This window comes from Pollicipes pollicipes, unplaced genomic scaffold, assembly GCF_011947565.3.
Source record: "Pollicipes pollicipes isolate AB1234 unplaced genomic scaffold, Ppol_2.1 Scaffold_6686;HRSCAF=7923_pilon_pilon_pilon, whole genome shotgun sequence".
Lineage (NCBI taxonomy): Eukaryota > Metazoa > Arthropoda > Thecostraca > Pollicipedomorpha > Pollicipedidae > Pollicipes > Pollicipes pollicipes.
In genome coordinates, this window is record NW_023596921.1 from 14,963,957 (window position 1) to 14,983,468 (window position 19,512).

At 52.8% G+C, this 19,512-nt stretch overlaps 1 protein-coding gene across 1 annotated transcript in view; it reads right to left on the minus strand.

Moving 5' to 3' along the window:
- The window catches only part of LOC119107721 (filamin-A), a 106,964-nt gene that overhangs the window by 2,797 nt on the left and 84,655 nt on the right, over positions 1 to 19,512 (minus strand). Inside the window, exons 26-37 of the mRNA XM_037231264.1 lie at positions 17,220 to 17,360; positions 16,303 to 16,431; positions 14,392 to 14,565; positions 13,721 to 13,885; positions 12,994 to 13,197; positions 12,167 to 12,339; positions 11,364 to 11,672; positions 9,192 to 9,396; positions 6,779 to 6,909; positions 6,289 to 6,453; positions 5,716 to 5,919; positions 4,263 to 4,398 (exon numbers count right to left, since the gene is read on the minus strand). Coding sequence (XP_037087159.1) covers positions 4,263 to 4,398; positions 5,716 to 5,919; positions 6,289 to 6,453; positions 6,779 to 6,909; positions 9,192 to 9,396; positions 11,364 to 11,672; positions 12,167 to 12,339; positions 12,994 to 13,197; positions 13,721 to 13,885; positions 14,392 to 14,565; positions 16,303 to 16,431; positions 17,220 to 17,360 — 2,136 coding nt within the window. The remainder of the gene's footprint in view (positions 1 to 4,262; positions 4,399 to 5,715; positions 5,920 to 6,288; positions 6,454 to 6,778; positions 6,910 to 9,191; positions 9,397 to 11,363; positions 11,673 to 12,166; positions 12,340 to 12,993; positions 13,198 to 13,720; positions 13,886 to 14,391; positions 14,566 to 16,302; positions 16,432 to 17,219; positions 17,361 to 19,512) is intronic.

Consider the following 19,512-nt stretch of genomic DNA (forward strand, 5'->3'; position numbering starts at 1 on the left):
CAATGATTGAGAGCCAGTTAACAGCCGTTATATCTGGAAATCGCCCTCACGAACGTCATATCTGAACGACTCGGCAATGTCTTTTTTTTCGCGGGCCTTGATTGTTATGACGTTATTATGGCGTCATGGATGCTTACGTGACCACAAAATGGTCTGCCGGAAAGTCTGCACATCTTCGCGGGTGTGTGGCTCAGACACTATATGGGTTTACGTCTTAAGAATGGCAGGGCTGTAAACTGCACCGAACGATCTTCTTCTTCGATCCTCAAGATCGCGATTTCAGTGTAAACCCCCATACAAATATGCAACACTCCCTTCAACACAGAACTGGGTCTCCTGATTAAAAACATGAACTACGTAATTCATAAAGGCAGTCTCGTGATCCAGAGAACGGGCCTCTTGATGAAGGACAAGGTCTTTTGAGACCAATTTGGTACTCTTAAGCTCCGTTATGGGGATCTGCTTGATCGAACTTTCGCAATCTTCATTGGGTACCAAACCTTGGGGTTGGGCAAAAACGACCTCCCAAAACTGAGGTGAAAGACGTACTCTTGCCACCTCGCGCCCCGCCAGTGCTGCATCGCTCCTGATTATGATGCGTTTTGGATGCACATGTGTCTTGCTGAGTCACGTAATCATTTATTTCGTCTGGTTCCGCCTAAAAGACGTGTATGCGAGGCTTTAAGGACATAGACTGTTTTGTTCCTTTTTCGTAGGGAAACACAGGCTCGACTTTTGCTTGCACGCTCACGTATTGCTGCATGAGCAGCTAGTTACTACTATAGCTACTACTACTCCTCGCGCTACGGGAGTGTTTCATCTTCGCCCCACGAGGCGCTTCAGAAACCACTGAGCTCTAGGAAACTAAACAAGGCAAAGACGGCATTGGAAATATCTCACCAAACTGCATCAGCTAGGCTTGACTGGGCAATCCTGAAAGTGACCTTTGACAGGTATCAGATCGTAGAGGTTAAACCCGCACTTCATAGAGCCCTCTCTCCCCCCCCCCCCCCCACACACACCCACTGTTATTTTTGGAACTAAGAATGTCACGGCAATTCCGAGGACAGCGTTGAATAGTACCTTTTGGGAACCTCTATTAGAAAGAACGTGTGGATATCTACACATGTGATCTGTGATATGCTAGATGAGGACGGTTGTAGCATTGGTCCCACGGACTATATCCCGAAATACGCAAGCCACATCAATGGACCAAAGTGTTAAAAAGGACTTCCAAAGTCGAACAATGTGTTATCAAGGCTTAGAGCGTGTGACCTCAAAAGAGTTAAAACTGACAACTCATGCCAAAGGTTGCCTGAGCTTGACCTTGGATGTTCTGGCCTTGCAAAAGCCAGCATAACTTGATGCATTTAAACTTTCAAACTCCAATGCAATACTTTAATATAATGTACCTTAAAGGAAGTGATGCACATTTGAATGGGGTTTTGAGCTGAAATGACCATTTTGAAGATCATTCGGTGCAGTTCACGGCCCTGCCCTTCTTAAGGCATAATGCCACCTAGTATCTGGGCTACACCCCCGTGAAGACGTGCAGGCTATTTCAAGGATATCCAGGCATGCATGACGCCAAAGCAACGTCATGGAAATGCTGCAATCCTTCAGGCCAGGTGGCTTCCAAAGACAGGAATAATATTATCGTCCAGGCGTTCAGACCTCGCGTCAATGAGGGCGATTTCCAAAAATAGTGGACATCATTTGCCTATCAGACAATGTTAAACAAGCTGTGCAGGTTTCAGTCACAAGGCTCGGTTGGCTGGATTGTTTGGATCAGCTCCCTTTCGACCAGAGGTGATCATCTCCGGGCTTTGGGTGAGAGAGACTCGGGAGCGGTGGGGCAGGACTACATGCGCCTGGGGAGGGGGGGACCTGTCAGCTTAGCTCGCTTTGGGTGAGAGAGACTCGGAGCGGTGGGGCAGGACTATGCGTGGGGGGGGGGACCTGTCCAGCTTAGCTCGCTTTGGGTGAGAGAGACTCGGGAGCGGTGGGGCAGGACTACATGCGCCTGGGGAGGGGGGGACCTGTCCAGCTTAGCTCGCTTTGGGTGAGAGAGACTCGGGAGCGGTGGGGCAGGACTACATGCGCCTGGGGAGGGGGGGGGGGGACCTGTCCAGCTTAGCTCGCTTTGGGTGAGAGAGACTCGGGAGCGGTGGGCAGGACTACATGCGCCTGGGGAGGGGGGGGGGAGGAGACCTGTAGCTCGCTTTGGGTGAGAGAGACTCGGGAGCGGTGGGGCAGGCTACATGCGCCTGGGGAGGGGGGGGGGACCTGTCCAGCTTAGCTCGCTTTGGGTGAGAGAGACTCGAGAGCGGTGGGGCAGGACTACATGCGCCTGGGGAGGGGGGGGACCTGTCCAGCTTAGCTCGCTTTGGGTGAGAGAGACTCGGGAGCGGTGGGGCAGGACTACATGCGCCTGGGGAGGGGGGGGGGACCTGTCCAGCTTAGCTCGCTTTGGGTGAGAGAGACTCGGGAGCGGTGGGGCAGGACTACATGCGCCTGGGGAGGGGGGGGGGGGAGGGACCTGTCCAGCTTAGCTCGCTTTGGGTGAAGAGACTCGGGAGCGGTGGGGGCAGGACTACATGCGCCTGGGGAGGGGGGGGGGACCTGTCCAGCTTAGCTCGCACAGAGACTCTCTGGGGGATGTGCGCTGAGCGCCCAGTCGGGGTGCACCTCCAGGGACCGACCCGCAGCTGGCGCATGCAGCCTACCCCGGGCAAGCGGGCGTCGCGAGGGGATGAAGCATGAAAGAGGATAAGAGGGTGGGTCTTCGAATGCACGAAACATGTTTTCTACTACATAATATATGAAGTTAGACATGGTTTCTTCACTTGTTACTTATTACGGCAACGAGATATGTAATCTAATAACTTAAGGGTAATGCCATAACCGAGCATGTGGACATAAAGGTATCACAAACTCGTGTATAAATATGCAAAAGCTCCATGGAAAAGGGGCAAAACTCGACCACATAACGATATTTGGCTCAGCAAACACTTTCAGCCCGTGCTGGGATCTCTCGCCGAGTTTGAAGTGCTACAAGTGGCAATTTGGCACGGCTAGTTTGGCGGTGCTTCAACGGCATACAAATATGTCATGCTGTAGACAAACAATAACGCAGCGAGGAGCATATTTACTAAACAGAGCAATTTTGTTGTCCATAGCAGCTTTTTCCACGTAAATGTACACAGATAGCTAAAAGTGAATTTATTCATCATATGTGTTCCTTTTTCAATATCTTAAGATGTGAACCTTCCCTTTAAAGCGAATGTGTTTAAAAATAAGATATAATTTTCAAGCGCATCTCCTGCGATAAATCAGACCTAGCTGTCACTTTTGAGCAGCGTGCCATGGACATGAGCTGGAGAATGGGGTCAGTTTAAGAGATCAGTTTCTTTTGAAACCACGCATTAAGGGTTACGTGTGATTCAAAGCACATTCACGTCTTCTATTATACTACCGTAGGGTAACCAGTTGTAACTGAAATGTCCTGGGATTTACCATTTTCTTTAGCTTCATTTTTTATCAGCTTCCGTTCACTTCAAGGACCGGTCAAGGACAAGGACAAGGACCCCTCCAATTAGCCTGCTTGGTAGAGAGCTGAACTCGCGATCAGAGGGCCGCTCCCGTCGCGCTCGTTTCGAGACCTAGCAGCTTTGAGGTTGCGACGCCTATATGAAAATCTGGGTTGCGACGCGCATATGGCTGAAAGCAAAACACCACTCACTTCTTTTCAATGTCTTACACCTGACAACCGGAAAATTAGCTGGCCGATACGTTGTGTACATACTGACGCAGTCCACGAGGATGGTCCGAGCAAGTGTTGCATGCTGTCTGATTCAGTTTGATGAGAGCTTTGAACTTTTTTGTGACTCTAGCTTATTTAATCGCAGAGTCTAAGTGTGTGTGTGGGGGGGGGGGGGGCTTTGAAGCACGCCCTTGTGAGGTGAAGGTGAGAAACCAGTAGGGCATGGGTTAAGTTACGTAGTCAGTTTGTGTCCATCACTTATCTACTTTCGCCTGCCATTATGTTGCTGTCATTAGGGCCTCACGACACACTCAGCTGCTGAGGCTACATGGCATCGCCTGTCTCTCACCCTGGGAGAAAGCGCGGGGACCGTTGGAAATGGATATCTTACCTCCGTCTTCCCAGACGTGCAGCTTAAACACTTGGCACTGTTTGTAACCACACTCTTCATTCTGCCGAGTACCCGTATCTGCGCTCAGCACCCAGCAGCCACACTTACCTGTGGCCTCGACCTTGAAGGGCGAACCGGCGATGTGGTAGCCGTCGTACTTGATGGCGACGTAATAGTGGCCAGGACTGAGCGGCGTGTAACGCACCTTGTAGCCCTGGTCCACCTCCGTACAATCCATCGACACCTGGCGGTCAGACGCAAGTGTCAGCCGGGTCAGATCCGGTGTCACGCGGGCCAGGGGCGGTGTCAGATTGACCAGGCCGCTGTCCGCCAGGTTGGTTGGCCAGAGCGCGCGTTGTGTGAGCGATAAGGCACGGAACGTGAGAAAGAGAGAGAGAGAGAGAGAGAGAGAGAGAGAGAGAGAGAGAGAGAGAGAGAGAGAGAGAGAGAGAGAGAGAGAGAGAGAGAGAGAGAGAGCGAGAGAGAGAGAGAGAGAGAGAGAGAGAGAGAGAGAGAGAAGTGACTGGCGGCGGACGAAGAGCGCTGCTCACTGCACTGCATGTAACTGGCGTTCAGGTGATCAAACTGCGAGCCAGTGGCCGCCGCCGTGTCTTAGATCGGTGACAATTATCAGCTGAAACTGTGGTGGTAGGTATTTGATGCGCTAAACCAAAGGTAAATGAATAGCAGGAGCTTTCTGCGAGGTATCCTACGTTTCAATAACTTGAAATTATGAAAATTACAAACTCACTTGAGTGAGAATAGATCTGAGGGCGCAAGAACATGTTTTGAACCACAACAATTCATAAACCTAAAACTGAACCTAAAACATGAACCTAAAACTGGGGAGGCCACTTATCAGGGGATTTTGCAATGCACGACGGCGTCTTAGCGTAATCCGACGCTTGGATTGGACGACATGAACACAAGTGACCTTCCTATGTAACAACTAGGCATGACCTCCCCTTTTTGTACACTGACCCATGAACAGCCCAGTACGACCGCCCAGCTGTATCACTCATCACGACCCGAGTAGCTCTGTCAACGGCGGCACTCCAGCCGCGGAGGCGCCGGCCATACCCTGTCTGACGCAGCAGTGGGCTTGCCTTGGAGGGTCTGTCAATGGTGACACCCAGTGCCGACACTCAAGCCGCGTAAGTGCTGACCAGACCCCTTCTGACGCAGCGGCGTGCCTACCTTGGAGGGTCCGTCGATGGTGACACCCAGCGCCGACACTCCAGCCGCGTAAGTGCTGACCAGACCCCTTCTGACGCAGCGGCGTGCCTACCTTGGAGGGTCCATCGATGGTGACACCCAGCGCCGACACCCCAGCCGTGAAGGCGCTGGCCGGACCCGGTCTCGCGCAGCGGCGTGCATACCTTGGAGGGTCCGTCAATGGTGGCACCCAGCGCCGACACTCCAGCCGCGTAAGTGCTGACCAGACCCCTTCTCACGCAGCGGCGTGCCTACCTTGGAGGGTTCGTCAATGGTGACACCCAGCGCCGACACTCCAGCCGCGGAGGCGCTAGCCAGACCCAGTCTGATGCAGCGGCGTGCCTACCTTGGAGGGTCCGTCGATGGTGACTCCCAGCGTGCCGGCGCCGGCGTTGCACGTGTCCACGATGAAGTCGGACTTGTGCCCGGTGTGGCCTTTCTCCAGGCCCTTGCCGTGCGCGTGCACGGCCGCCGGGTCAGCGTCCTGCTTGCCGATCTTCAGCCGGAACGGCGAGCCCGGCACGTGCACGTTGTTCCACTTGACGTGCAGCTGCGGAACAGGACGGGCTGAACGGGCTGCCCTGATGTGGCTTTGGGATGGCGGTGACGGCGCCCGTAGCCTGGACATGCATATCCGCGGCATGACGCGAGTTATGCCAATAGGAGTGTCAGGGGTGAAACTTCAAATGTCGTTCCACTCCACCCCGATCGCATCTCGTTGAAAAGTGTTTCAGGAGCGGAAGATCCCTTCGGGATGTGACGTCAGCAGTGTAGGGAAGGGTAACAGCTATGACCCGGGGCAACGTCGGCGTAGGGGGCAGTGGCACCCGCGAGAACTTGTTACTCCTTCATAAACTGCGACCTCCAAACTGGTATCCCGCGGTTTGGAACTACGGCTCGCAGGGGCAGCGACGCTCACCTGGTGGATCCCGTTCTCCTTGGGCAAGAAGCGGACCGAGTAGGTGTCCTCGTCCAGGTACTGGGCGAAGCAGTCGTCCTCGTGCCCGCTGGGAGAGACCACCTTGCAGTCCAGCTGGCCCTTGCAGTCGGTGCGGTCCACCGTGAAGATGATGGGCTTGTCCACCTGCCGGCCGAGCGAAGCACAGTCGGACCGGGTGCGGGACGAGACCGCGACGAGGCGCTGGTCTCATTACACAGTCAGGCTGTTCTGGGACAGCCAGACGGGATCCAATACTCGGCAGATCCCTCCCCATCGGGCAGAAACAAGTGAGCTCGCTGTACAATGCGGCTTCTGGTAACAGGGCGACTGAGCGCGCTGTGCGGGATGAGGCCCGAAATCCTCGGTAGGACGAAAAGGCGCGTCAAATGCCGTCACTGGCTGAATCGGTACAGCGCAGCGTTCGACGGCGACCCAACCCAGCTCGCCATCGACCCCGCCCACTGCTGACCTGGACCCCGGCGTCGGGCAGCTGACCCACGGTGACCTTGTGTGCGTCCTTGTTGGCCGGAGTCACGAACACCTTGTACGGCGAATCGGGGATGTGTGAGTCATTGAACTTGATGCCGACTCGGTACTCACCTGTGGCAAGGGGGGGGGGGTCAGCAGTCATCGGCGCGGTCCGTCAGTGCGGCGCGGACTCCATCCGTCCGTGACACAGGACCACCTGCGCTCTGAGCGGTCAACCTTCGCCGACATGTAGGAACCTCCCGGGTAGTTGGGGAATTGAAATGACGTGGAACTGGGCACATTTAAAATTATGAGACCAGCTGTAGGTATTCGCAAGTCTGCTGACATTGAAAGCATATCCCTTTACGACTTTATTTATGCATATATATATATATATATATATATATATATATATAAGCACGTGACTACCACCCGAATTTCAGATTTTAGAAACCGCCGGCAGAAAGCAAATATGCTAACCATTACATCAGCTCGCACCTATCGTCGAGGTCGATGGTTCAACGTTATGTGAGGGTATTGCCATTTAAATAGTTTCATCACTCCAAATGAAAAAGGATTAGAGCTACCAAAACAAGTGTTGAATTGAATATGCAAACACCCATGGCAGCAGTTTCCGAGTTATTTGTTATCTTCTGTTCTGCTGAACGTTCCCTTTCCGTCGTGATAATCGTGTCAGGTTCTAACCTTTCTTTCATGGGTCCCCTGGACGGACATGGAGCTCTCTACCCCCACCACACCCGTGCCTCGGGACGGTTCCACAGCGCTGCGTCGGTGTGCCTTGGCGGGGTCGGAGGGCTTCACTGTCGACCCGAGGGATCGCTGTGAGCCGAGCCAAGAGATGAGTCACCCGCCCACGGCGGCCGCGCCAGGCACCGACCACTGACGGCGGCGGGCACGGAGCCTCTCCTACACACCTCTGAGAATGCTGAAGGTGCGGCGTTCATTCAGCGTTCGACAACCACGCCTGACTGCCGCGATGGCTGGCAGCGAACGCTATCATTACTTATGACAATGCCAGCGCAACGTCCCGTAAAGTCTTGCCCATCCGCCACAGAAGACATCGGTACAATTAGCTGACGGATGTTCAGGTAACTGGCGTCCACCGCCCACGCCAGCATAGGAAATAGCCCACGAGTAAGCAGCTGCCAAAATGTCAGTGTATATCCACCTCCTGGCTGCGGAAGTCATGTGTTTTCTCTGTAAACAGGTCTCGCCAATAGGCCCATGCCGCCGGCGAAACGGTGCTCGTTCGTGATCGGCTGTCGTTCGTATTCAAAACGGAATAGCGATAGCACAAATTATGCTCATATCGCTGAGACCTACTGAAGAAGGCTGATGCGCCGGCTGCCCGCGCTGCCTGGGCGCCTGTGCGCCCGCCAGTTCCGTGCGGCCGGCTGCCCGCGGCGTCTGATTTCTCCTCGAAGAAGCAGAAACTTTTGGCCCCAAGAGCAGTTTCATGACGCGAAACAACCTCAAACATCGGAGATATTCAAACCTCTGCTGACGCCAGCCAAGTTCAGACACCAGAGATATTCAAACCTCTGCTGACGCCAGCCAAGTTCAGACACCAGAGATATTCAAACTTCTACGTGTCGTAACATTGTGCTTTGTGCGGCCGTAACGCCATGGGGTAAACGCTGATGGAAGTATCACCACGTGACACTTACCCCCCTAAGACCCAAATTAAAGTCAAAATTTTGGAGCATGGCAGCGCAATGAAAAACACCTTGCACACAGTACGTGAAAATAGTGATTCGAAAAGGATGCCGCAACTTCAGGCGCATTACGAATCCAATCGTTTCTCGCACATTTTCTTATTCGACAAGGTTAAATTGTGAAGAGGTACTAATTTTCCTTATCCGGCATTTGATTCACGAGATTACGTACAGTAACAAAGTAAACAATATATGACAGCAAAATTTGACGACTAAAAAGGAGACAAATCATTTGACAAAGTGACAGCATTTTGGGTATTCTGATTTACTGTAGTCAGACAGATCGCAAAGTTTTTCTTCTTCTTTTTCCTGAGTGAATTGGTCATTTTGATATTAAAAGTAGCTTTTCAGCCCCAGCAAATCCTAAACAACTGACATATTTCTTTATGTAGCGTTTTGTGTTTACCTGTGACACCATAGACCACACACGATGCGACAATGAAATCATGATTACATGATCATATTTGCTGTCCGCGATAAGGGTCATACTCACGTCAAAGAACTGCTGGGCTGGTACAGCTGAACAACTCATGGCCGGGGGGAGGGTGTTGAACGAATGAAGAAAATGTCCCGCAAATTCTACCTATCAACACAAATACAGTTTTCGATAGGCTGAATCCGTATCACAAGAAAGCCCCTTCCACTTTCTGATATGCTTTAGAATGTGTCAGCACTGACCGGGCTCGGAGACGACGTAGCTGACGTAGCAGGAGCCGTCCTTGCGGTCCTTGAAGTCGACCTCGGCCTTGCTGGGTCCTTCGACGCTGATGGCCAGCGAGCCGGTGCCGGCCTCGCGCGTCCACACGTTGAACTCGCTGGGCATGCCCTGCTCGCCCCGTTCGAGACCCGGCCCGCCGGCGTGCACGCGGTGGGCGCCGCCGTCCTGCGGGGCACATCCCAGGTCAGGTCAGGTCAGAGTCTCAGGTCAGGCCGGGTCAGAGTACCAGGTCAGGTAAAGTCGGAGTCCCAGGTCAGGTCAGGTCAGGGTCCCAGCTCAGGCCAGGTCTCAGTCCCAGGTCAGGTCAGGGCACAGGCCAAGGTATGACCTCGGGCGAGCCTGGTCACAGATGACAACATGCCACAGACTGAGCCACTACTTCTGGTACGGGTGGTGCCTCGTGACAGTGTCCTGATAACGTGGCAGGACGGTCACGTCAGTGATGCGAAACGCGGATAGCATAAACGCTACGTTAGTGCTATTGTTGTGAAGCTACGGCAGTTTTTTGTGCTGCTTTGCTGTTTTTAGTAAAAGGCGATGGTTAAGATGTTCGTAAAAGACGATAATGTCACAAACTATTATCGTTTAGGAACAGGTAAGATGTTAGATAGCCGGGCTAAAAAACGGCATGCGTGCAATACTTGCCCACACATTGCAAGTCACTACTGAAACCTGTTGAGTGATTACCTTATCTCTCTTATCCTTCCATTCTCCCGCACCTTGTATTCATGTACGATTGTATTGACGTCTAGAACACCCTCCAGCCCGAAATGACCGCTTTGAGTGTCGGGTCGATAAGATCAAACGGAGATGTATGTCAAAAGGGACACTCGTGGCAGCGATCGCAGTGGAAAACATCACAGGCACACACTCAAAACATACCTCACGCGCGCACGCACACACGCACGCATGCACGCACACACACACACACACACACACACATATATATATATATATATATATATATATATATATATATATATATATATATATATATATATATATATATCAATACGCACATACAAACACGCGCATATAGTCATTAAACTCTCCAAATAAAAGTTCAAAGGACGCGAGTGACAAAGTGAGGCAAAGCGTTGCAGAATCGTACGGCACTGAGGACGCGCCTACCCACCTCCGTCCTCACTGAGGACGCGCCTACCCGCCTCCGTTCTCACTGAGGAAGCGCGCCTACCCACCTCCGTCCTCACTGTGAGAGAGCTAGATCAGTGCCCTGTCGGGCAGAGCTTAAGCGAAGAGCAGAGTTGCCCCTTATCTGGGAGGCAAGAGCTTGCGGTTCATCGACAACAAGCATTTTGCGAAGCAAGTTAATGGAGTACCGTTAGTAAAGCTGAGTGGCAGTAGGCCAGTCCAGCTCCTTACGCACGTCTGATATGCCATAAAATTTGCGAGATCGGAGACAACGCGCAGCGCAAACTTTAATGTCTTTTGGAGGCATTTAGCATTTTTTCTTTGACCTGTTGCCTAGGTGGCAAGGCGGGCGATCGTGCGAGACGACCAAGACATTGGCCAGGGTAGGCAGATCACGTGGGATCTGTCAACGCACGTGAGAGGATACCGCTGCACTTTTTGACGAGGGCAGATGAGTGAGAGTACCAGGTGAGGTGCCTGTCAAACACTGGGCTGAGGTTTCTGACGGTGGGGCCCCCACGCACTGCGCCATCGTGGAACCGAATAGATATGGCAACCACGCCTCGGCCATTTTGACGGGAGCACAAACCATAAGTTCCGTCTTACCAGTATTTACTTTCAGACCGTGGGAGAGGAACCAGGTGCTCAAAGAGTCAAGTGTGTGTTTTAGTGTAGCAATGAGCTGTGGGAGAGTCTTTTTCCAGATGTAAAAACTTGGGTATCATCAGCGGATGGGATAGCTGCAGATGCAGCTTTCCGCTTCAGCATGCTGCTGTCGTACAATGTAAGTTTAGGCCGCTTCCACAGTCGCCACGCACTCTTCGGTTGATAATCCGCAAAAAAAGACCGGAGAGGGGAGGGCATGCAACAAACATGAAGCGCAGCCGGCGTCAGTAACGAGCCCACGCGGAGCCCAAGCACGCCTTGTGCCTGGGCGAGAGACGCCTCGCCTCGAGCCGACGCCGCCTCACGCCCCTAACCTTGAGCGGGCCGACAGTGAACTGGAACGGTGAGCCGGGGATGTGCACGTCCCGGTAGCGCACGGACACCGTGTGCACGCCCAGCTGCTTGGGCACGAAGTTGACGGCGTGCAGGTTGTCCTCGAGCTCTGAGATGGCGGCATCCTCAACCACGCCGCCGGGGGAGGCGACGGCGGCGCTCAGGTCGAGCGCCGACACGCCCGGCATCTTGAAGGTGAGCGCGCAGCTGGAGCCGACGGAGGTGAGCGGCACCGCCTCCTGGTTACGCTTGATACGCTCCGTCTGCGTGTTCGAGCCCTCTCCCGTCACCTGGGAGCAGCCACCGGCTTGGTTATGGAAGCGCCTGTCCTATGAAGCGCTTGCCGGCTGCATGCGAGCACCCGGTGCTGCCGCAGGACGACTGGTGGCAGGCTTTTGCGGGTGTGCTTTATTTGTGTGCACTGTTTTGAACGTCCGCCCATTCAAGCGGCATTTCTAGGTCGGATATGAGGATATTTGCCATGACCTCAGTGCGTAAGAGATCTTTGTAGTTGAGGTCACATGTTGTGCCAGTAGTCACATATTGTGTGAATGATGTAAAACGTAGCGCTAGCACGTTCTACATCAACACACGAAAGGCCCGAAATGCCGTCTGATCACTTGCTCACTTTGCTTCAGACCAAAGGGCAGACTTACAAGTGTGGTGTGCTCTATCATCGGCTTTCAAGGACCTGCGTTAAAAATATGCAATGATTTCCTTTAAAAAAAAACGCAGCTGCCCCATTTGTGTGTGATTGGTCCCCTCGCGGCACCCGAATGCCTACCTTACAGGTGAACGGCGAGCCCTTGACGTGATGGTCGGCGAACTTCAGGTTGATGATATAGAAGCCTGGTTCCTTGGGGTTGTAAGAAACCTCCAGCTTGCCGTCCGCTTTCTCGTCATACTTGATCTCGGCCTTGCTCGGTCCTTCGACGGACAGCGATACGCCACCATAGCCTAGCAGCGGGTTGGCGCTTGGTCAATGAACAATGGCCACCAGTCAAAGGCTTGAATCGATGGACATCAAGGAACGCTGACAGCGGTCTGCAGCCGTCATTGACACCAGGCCTTAGTTCTTGGATGAGAACCGTGCTGGTATAAGCGTCCACGCGAGATGCAATCTCGTTCAAAATGAACAAGCAACAACTGATTGCAGCGCATGCCGCTGAAATCTGGTCCGGGATAGCTACGGACGGTATGAAACTGGCCGGGATAGCTGCGGACGGTATGTAATGGTCCGGGATAGTTGCGGACGGTATGTCACGGTTCGGGATAGCTGCGGACGATATGAAACGGTCCGGGATAGCTTCGGACGGTACGTAACGGTCCGGGATAGCTGCGGAGGGTATGAAACGGTCTGGGATAGCTGCTGACAGTACGAAACTGTCCGGGATAGCTGCGGACGATATGAAACGGTCTGAGATAGATGCGGACGGTATGAAGCGCTATGCCTTTTGAATGAAAAAGTCGCAGCCTCGCAGACGGTGACCGGTGTGTAGGTAGCTCAATGCCAACCCCGCGAGGGGCGTCCAGCCCAGAGGCCCGGCCCGAGCCCGCCCAGCGACGACGTCACTGACTGTCCACCGCCCATTGCCCGACGACGACACTGACCGGCCTCCTTAGTGTCGATGGCGATCTTGTTGGCCACGTGCGTCTTGCCCTGAGTGAGCGCCGTGCCCGACACCTTCACCTTGGAGGCGTCGCCCACCTCCTGAGGATTGACCATGATCTTGAAGGGTGAGCCGCTGATGGCGGTATCCTTCTTCTTCACGCTGACCAGGTGTTGGCCGATCTCGCGTGGCGTGAAGGAGATGCCTGGCGGCGGCGGGGCGGTGTGAAGAAGAAGTGCCTGACGGTGATGGCGGCGGTGGATACACAGCGAGCGAAAAACAAACAGAGAGAGAGAGAGAGACGGCAAGAGAGACAGCGAGAGAGAGGGAGTGAGGGAGAGAGAAGAGAAAGAGAGAGAGAGAGAGAGAGGGGGGGGGGACCGTGCATCTCACGGCGTCCAGCAGTTCAGGCTTCTCATGTCAGGTGGTGAAAGTGTAAAATAATTGATGTCAGGCCTCAATAAGACCCAGCGAAGCTGACAAAAAAATGTGTTAAGTCGGCTGCATATGAGGCTTTCATAACATGAATAACGAGACTTTCCGGACGCTCTGTCAGTTGAAATGCATCATTGTGACTGGCAGTCCGCGGTTACAGGCACCACACATTATCAGCAGTGTCACACGGGCAGCTACACCAGACAGGGGCGTGTGCATGCGCTTGCTCAGCAAGTTCTCTTTTTTAGTAGTGTACTCTGTCGCCACAGACTGCTTATTGGCGGCTGGCTTACCTAGCTGGTCGTTGGTCAGCTTCTTGAGGAAGCAGGGTTCCTCCAGGCCGGACGGTGCCGTAATGGAGGCGTTCAACACCTTGATGTTCTTCTCGCTGACCTTGCCGGGCAGCGTGACCTCCGACTGGGCGCCCATCGACACCTGGCTCCGCTTGCGTCCCTCGCCTGCGGCAGAGAAGCTCGGTCGTGAGATCGAGCAGTCCAGTTCATGGGGCAGGGGGGGGGGGGGGGGCAGGGCGTTTGTCATCGAAACGGAAGTGGCCAGCTGTCCAGGCATGACACGTTTCGTTAGAAAAGAATGATGCCGCTGCGCCATATTTTTCAAGTGGCTACATATATAGGGTACAAGGTTGGTTTTTGACGACAGACACTTGCTGAGGATCTGACATCGCCACAGGAGGAAACAGCCGCCCCTTGCGAAGAGCCAAACTCAAGCGCCAGTCACAGTGTCGTCACGATGAACTGCACGACGGCCTCTCCGCAGTGACTTCAGCCCAGCACACAACACTGCGAGGAGCGCGTCACTCCGAGCTTGACCGGCCCTGCGACTGTCGCCTGTGGATGCGTGCCAGTAACACCGCCGGCTGGCGGCACCGCTGCGCCTTCCTCACCAGCGACCTTCACCGCTACGCCTTCCTCACCAGTGACTTTCACCGCTGCGCCTGACTCACCAGTGATCTTCACCGCGAACGGGCTGCCCTTGATGTGCTTGTCGGAGAACTTGACGGCGATCTTGTACACGCCGGGTGAGGTGGGCAGGTACGAGACAGACACCGTGCCGTCCTTGTTGTCATGGCAACTGATGTCGGCCTTGCTCGGGCCCTCCACCGCCAGCGACAGCCCTCCTGAACAGCACCGCGCGCCGGAGCGCAGTGTCAGCTGTCTGCTAGTGTCCGGTTCGTGCAAATCACGTGAGAGAGGAGATCCTTCAAACTTGCATCGTTAAGTATGGTCAGTTTAATAGTTTAAAGTGTCTAGTTGTGCAAGCTGGGTAATTACTCGCACAGCCAAAGTTAACATCTCAACGCAACGATGCGTGCAAATATAGCACTATACGGCGGAGTACAGTGCCAGTTGCCTGCGACCGCCCGGTTCATGCAAATCACGTGAGCAGAAAGAGCCCTCGAAATTTCTATTTAAAAAACGAATGCAACCATTTCTAGTGGTTATATGGACAAAAAGTTGAATACATACATAAACTCCTAAGCATAACATGACCATATGGCGACCTTAAATGACAATCAATCCAACGACAACTTGTGCTGTTCAGTCTGGAACAAGACAGCTGGTGACAAACAATAATATTTCCACGCAAATATGTTTTCGGTAGCGGCGAAATGCCAAGGTCATAGTTCTGAGCGGTACTCATAATGATACAAATACCATGCTTATCAAAAACAAAACAACACATTATACACAGCAGACCAACTCCAAAAAGCTGTCCGAAACATGGACAATAACAGAAACCAGAAAACACCTTACTGGGAAGTTCGTGAAATGTGTGTAGTACACAGTAACTTATCCAACCCCGCAGTCCACAGCACATTATCTACAGCACATTGCGAGCACACAATATCCAAACACGGTGGCACACAATATCCAAACATATCAAACTGCGAGGTCTTGGCTTATATGAGCGCTAGCGCATAAAGCGTTACTTGGAAGACAACCTACGCAGTTTTGTTTGATTGATCGAGCCCTCTCCAGACGTCTTTTGACCAAACCATGGGGCAGACGGATGGATGGATCGCCCAATCGTCAAGCAGCTTACAAAGCAACTTTTGAGTCACCACTTTTTCATTGAAATATTGCAGGGCACTAGGGGTGCAGTTGCACCCAGGTACGATATGTGAAACGTTTATCTATCATTTATCAACATGCGTTTCCCGTATTAACTGGCGCACTGGCAGAACTCTGACCCTCCCCCCCCCCCCCCTGTTGCTGTTCTGCTGGTTGTCAGGAAGACACAAGAGAATCTGGTAAATGCAACTGGGTGACAGGCCTGCTGGGCCATAAAGCTATGTATTTTGTACCCTTACACCTGAATGTGGGCAGTCGTATACGCCGTTTTCTCTGCTATGGGCAACTTTTATCACAACCGAAGCAAGGGCCATCACCCTCTTTTGGAAAAGATTTAAACCGTGGTTTTTGCTCTCAGCAGACAACGCTGATGAACAAGATGCAGTATACTTTAGGATAAATAAGGCTACGTTAGAAGTCTGCCTAGCAGTCCCGAATAACCAAGCGCAAGAGCAATGAAACCGCTCGCCAAGTATGGAAGCACCCGCATGCCGAAGTGTGCTCAATGAAGAGCACCAACAATACGACACGTCACATCCCACTCCAACGACCAAGCGCTCGTGTGCAGCGGCTGCCGGATCCGCAAAATAGGTGGCGCTGCGGCTCGGCGAAAGACGACGCTACGGCAGCCGCAGGAGGGCAGAAGCGCAGACTGGGCGACAGCATGGGCCGGGCGTCGGAGCAGCGGCGGCGGCGATGGCGGCGGCGGCAGCAGCGGCGGCGGCGGCAACGGCGGCATGCCTAGAGTGGGGTGTGGTATTTACCGCGTAGTCTTTCACTACCTGCACCGGCGTCCTTGGTGGTGACGGTGAAGGTGGCCAGCTCGCCGGTGATGCCATGCACCAGGCCCGGACCGTACGCCGTCACATAGCCGCTCGCCAGAGAATCCACGTGGAACTTGAACGGGGATCCTGCCGGAGACGGAGCGCGTCGGGCGTGGCGTGGGCTGGCTGCACGAGGACAGAACTGAACGCAACGTAGTACAGAAATATCCAGTGTTGGCCAACAATGGCCACTTACTCCTAGCTGGCACGTGCACTCGCCCTGGTGAAGAGGAAATTACTGTCTTTGCAAATTGTTAAGCGAGTTGTCCTGGCTCTTCACGAGCACGACACGAGGGTTGTTGCTCAAAAGCCTACAAGGTTGTCGTAAATAATCTGCCACGTTTTAAATACCCGCCTGCTCTTCCATCGCCTGTTCGTGGCTCGCTGCCACTTATCCCCCCTCCCGTCCCAGAAAGCAACGACCGGATGAGAAAAAACGGCTCGTTTGCCGCCGGTGGACGTGACCGAGTTTTCCTCCCGACCGTACAGCAGGTGCCGCCGCTAAAAATACGCGACCGTCTGCTGGCAGCTGGCTGGAAGCCTGGAGCGGGTGCAGCGGCTCGTGGCATCGGCTTGCCGCCCGCTGGACGGCCGGCCGACCCCGGTCCAGGCGGCCCTGACGGGTCACCCATCACACTCGAACGAGCCCCGGTCGTGGCAGATGTAGTAGAACAGACGCTGACAATGCAGCTGGAAGGCTTTAGCTACCCAGTCCTGAGCATCCTATTTCCATCCCATCCCGTTTCATTTTCCAGCGTGTGCCCTCCTACGTTGGTTCCCGCGTTGTTACTGCATCGCTGTCTCCGCGCTTCAGGCCACAGCCATTCGAGACCGTGACCTCTGCCCCTGACCGAGCCTGAACCCTGGCCCCTCACCCTGCACGTGCTCCCCGTTGAATTTCAGCAGCAGCTCATGTAGGCCCTCTTCCTTCGGCTCGTACTTGATGGTCACGGTGCCATCCCGGTTGTCCTCGATCACCGGCTTGTCCACACCACCGCTCGGCATCCTGACCTCGGCTGGCGACACAGAGGGCATAGGTCAGGGTTGGCCCGCGGCCAAAAGGGGCGGGTCACCACCACCAGCGCTCAGAGCTCGTTACGGATCATACATCTGGGAGCCCTTCTCAGAACGTAGCTCATCTTTCCCAGGTTCAGTCCAGCATACAGTTTAACTAAAGATCACGAATTCCAAAGGTTTAATCTACGATATATATATATATATATATATATATATATATATATGATTTGCATATGTAATGAATGAATAAGCCCTATGTAAAATGGCAAACATTCGTGTCTTGATTTTTTGTCCATTCGGCTAAATTTACAAACAGGCGATAAGAGATAGCATTTATATGTGTAATAAGATAATTGTTGGTTAGAGCGTAACCCTTTCGATCTATCCACTCGTGGCCAGGTGGGTGCGAGTATATATAGGTGCACGCTATTTTCGTTTCACAGGTATGGCCTGTGGCCGTTGGCAGCTCTCGCGCCAAAGGTCACGTAACGTCAGAGGGAGGGGGACAGTGATTCTACCATTGACCTGGAATTGCTCGATCGGATGGTGGAAGTCAGGGCTTACACCACAAGTACTGCTTAACGTGAGCTCTGATGCCAGAAAGCCGTCGATTCAAAAGGTTCGGATCAAATGTTTAAAGAATAGGAGTTTAAGTTATTGTAGGCCCATACTAGCCCGCAACAGCTAAATCTAACAGATATGGATTTTAGACCACTGACGAATAGCAAGAATATGTGCAACTGAATAGCTTCCTACCACAAGCCTAGAGTGCACAACTTTAAAAGTGTTGTGAGTTTCATTGTTTCTACTGAAACCGATCAATGCCATTCATTTGCAGACACTGCAGATTTTCCAACGTTTTCAGCTCTTGTGCTGCGGAACGACTCCACTAAGAGCCCCAGACGCCAGACAGGCCGTTTCCAACGCTTCATTAGCTTAACACTCCCCGTTGACGCCATTCGACTCGCGTCGTTGACGAAGTGAGGAAGGGGTTGGCCTCCTCGCCGCGCAATCGAAATTTAGCTAGACACGCGAAATAAAAACGACTGATAGTTATAATCTGACGTCCAAGGCCAACGATGTCTTGCATGGACCGTTTAGGTCACCCGGCAGCCCTCCAGATTATGTCAACCATACTACTGAAATTTTGAAGTATGCAACACAGCGGTATGGAGCTCAAACGGCATAATCCGAGCGGGCATAAGCTCATGTTCTAAATCAGATCCAGCACAAAAACAAGCCAGGATCCACAAGTTTTCTACATCGTCACCATAGGTCACTGATCTCTGTTATCTTTAGAAAGGTCACCGACACATATAGCAATTTTAATGCATGCAGGTATGATTATGTGATTATTCTGTTCACAAAGGTATTGTTTCATGCTAATAAACAGCAGCAGATCTGGCATGTGCCACAAAACGTGTGGATGTGAATGTGGAGTTCGTACAGACTGCAAAACTTGAGCGATAAAAACTGCTGGCTCACGGCAGCTCTCAGTACGTGGGCCTACAAAATACGAGCCTACATATGCAGGCAACAGAAATCGACTCAGGCCACAGCACTGCCACCAGCTGCAGGCCCATGGGATTGCCGGCTCAAACAACGGCACGGCATGTTACGCACGATACACGCTATTTCGTAAATGAGGACTCATTCTTGACTTATTGCTATACCTATGGTGATACCGCATAGCGTGCCCTGCCAAGATATAAGTGAACCAGCTTTACCCAAGCCGTGAGGATAAGCGATGTTATTCTAACATAAACTTAACACGCGCCCGGGTGGCCGATTGGGTACTCTTCGCTCGAGAGGGGGTCAATTTGAACCCCTGAGATCTCAGGAACTAAGAGAGCTAGAGACACCAAATTCACAGGGTGTGTTGACCTGTACGGAACTCATTTAGGTTAAAGTTTGAGGTTTCTAGGTCAAATACGGGTCAAATAAGGTCAAACAAAGTCAAATCTGAGGCTAATCTGCAAAGACCCCCAGAACCTAGACATCTGTACTAAGCAAAGAGTCACATGCTCGTTTTAGGTCAGCAATCATGTTTGACCTTTTGAAGCTTATGTTAACCAAAATCATAAAAGACTGCTTTGAGCTTTGCACTTGAGTAAGCGACAAAGGTTATGCTTAACAATACGTTCCTAAAAA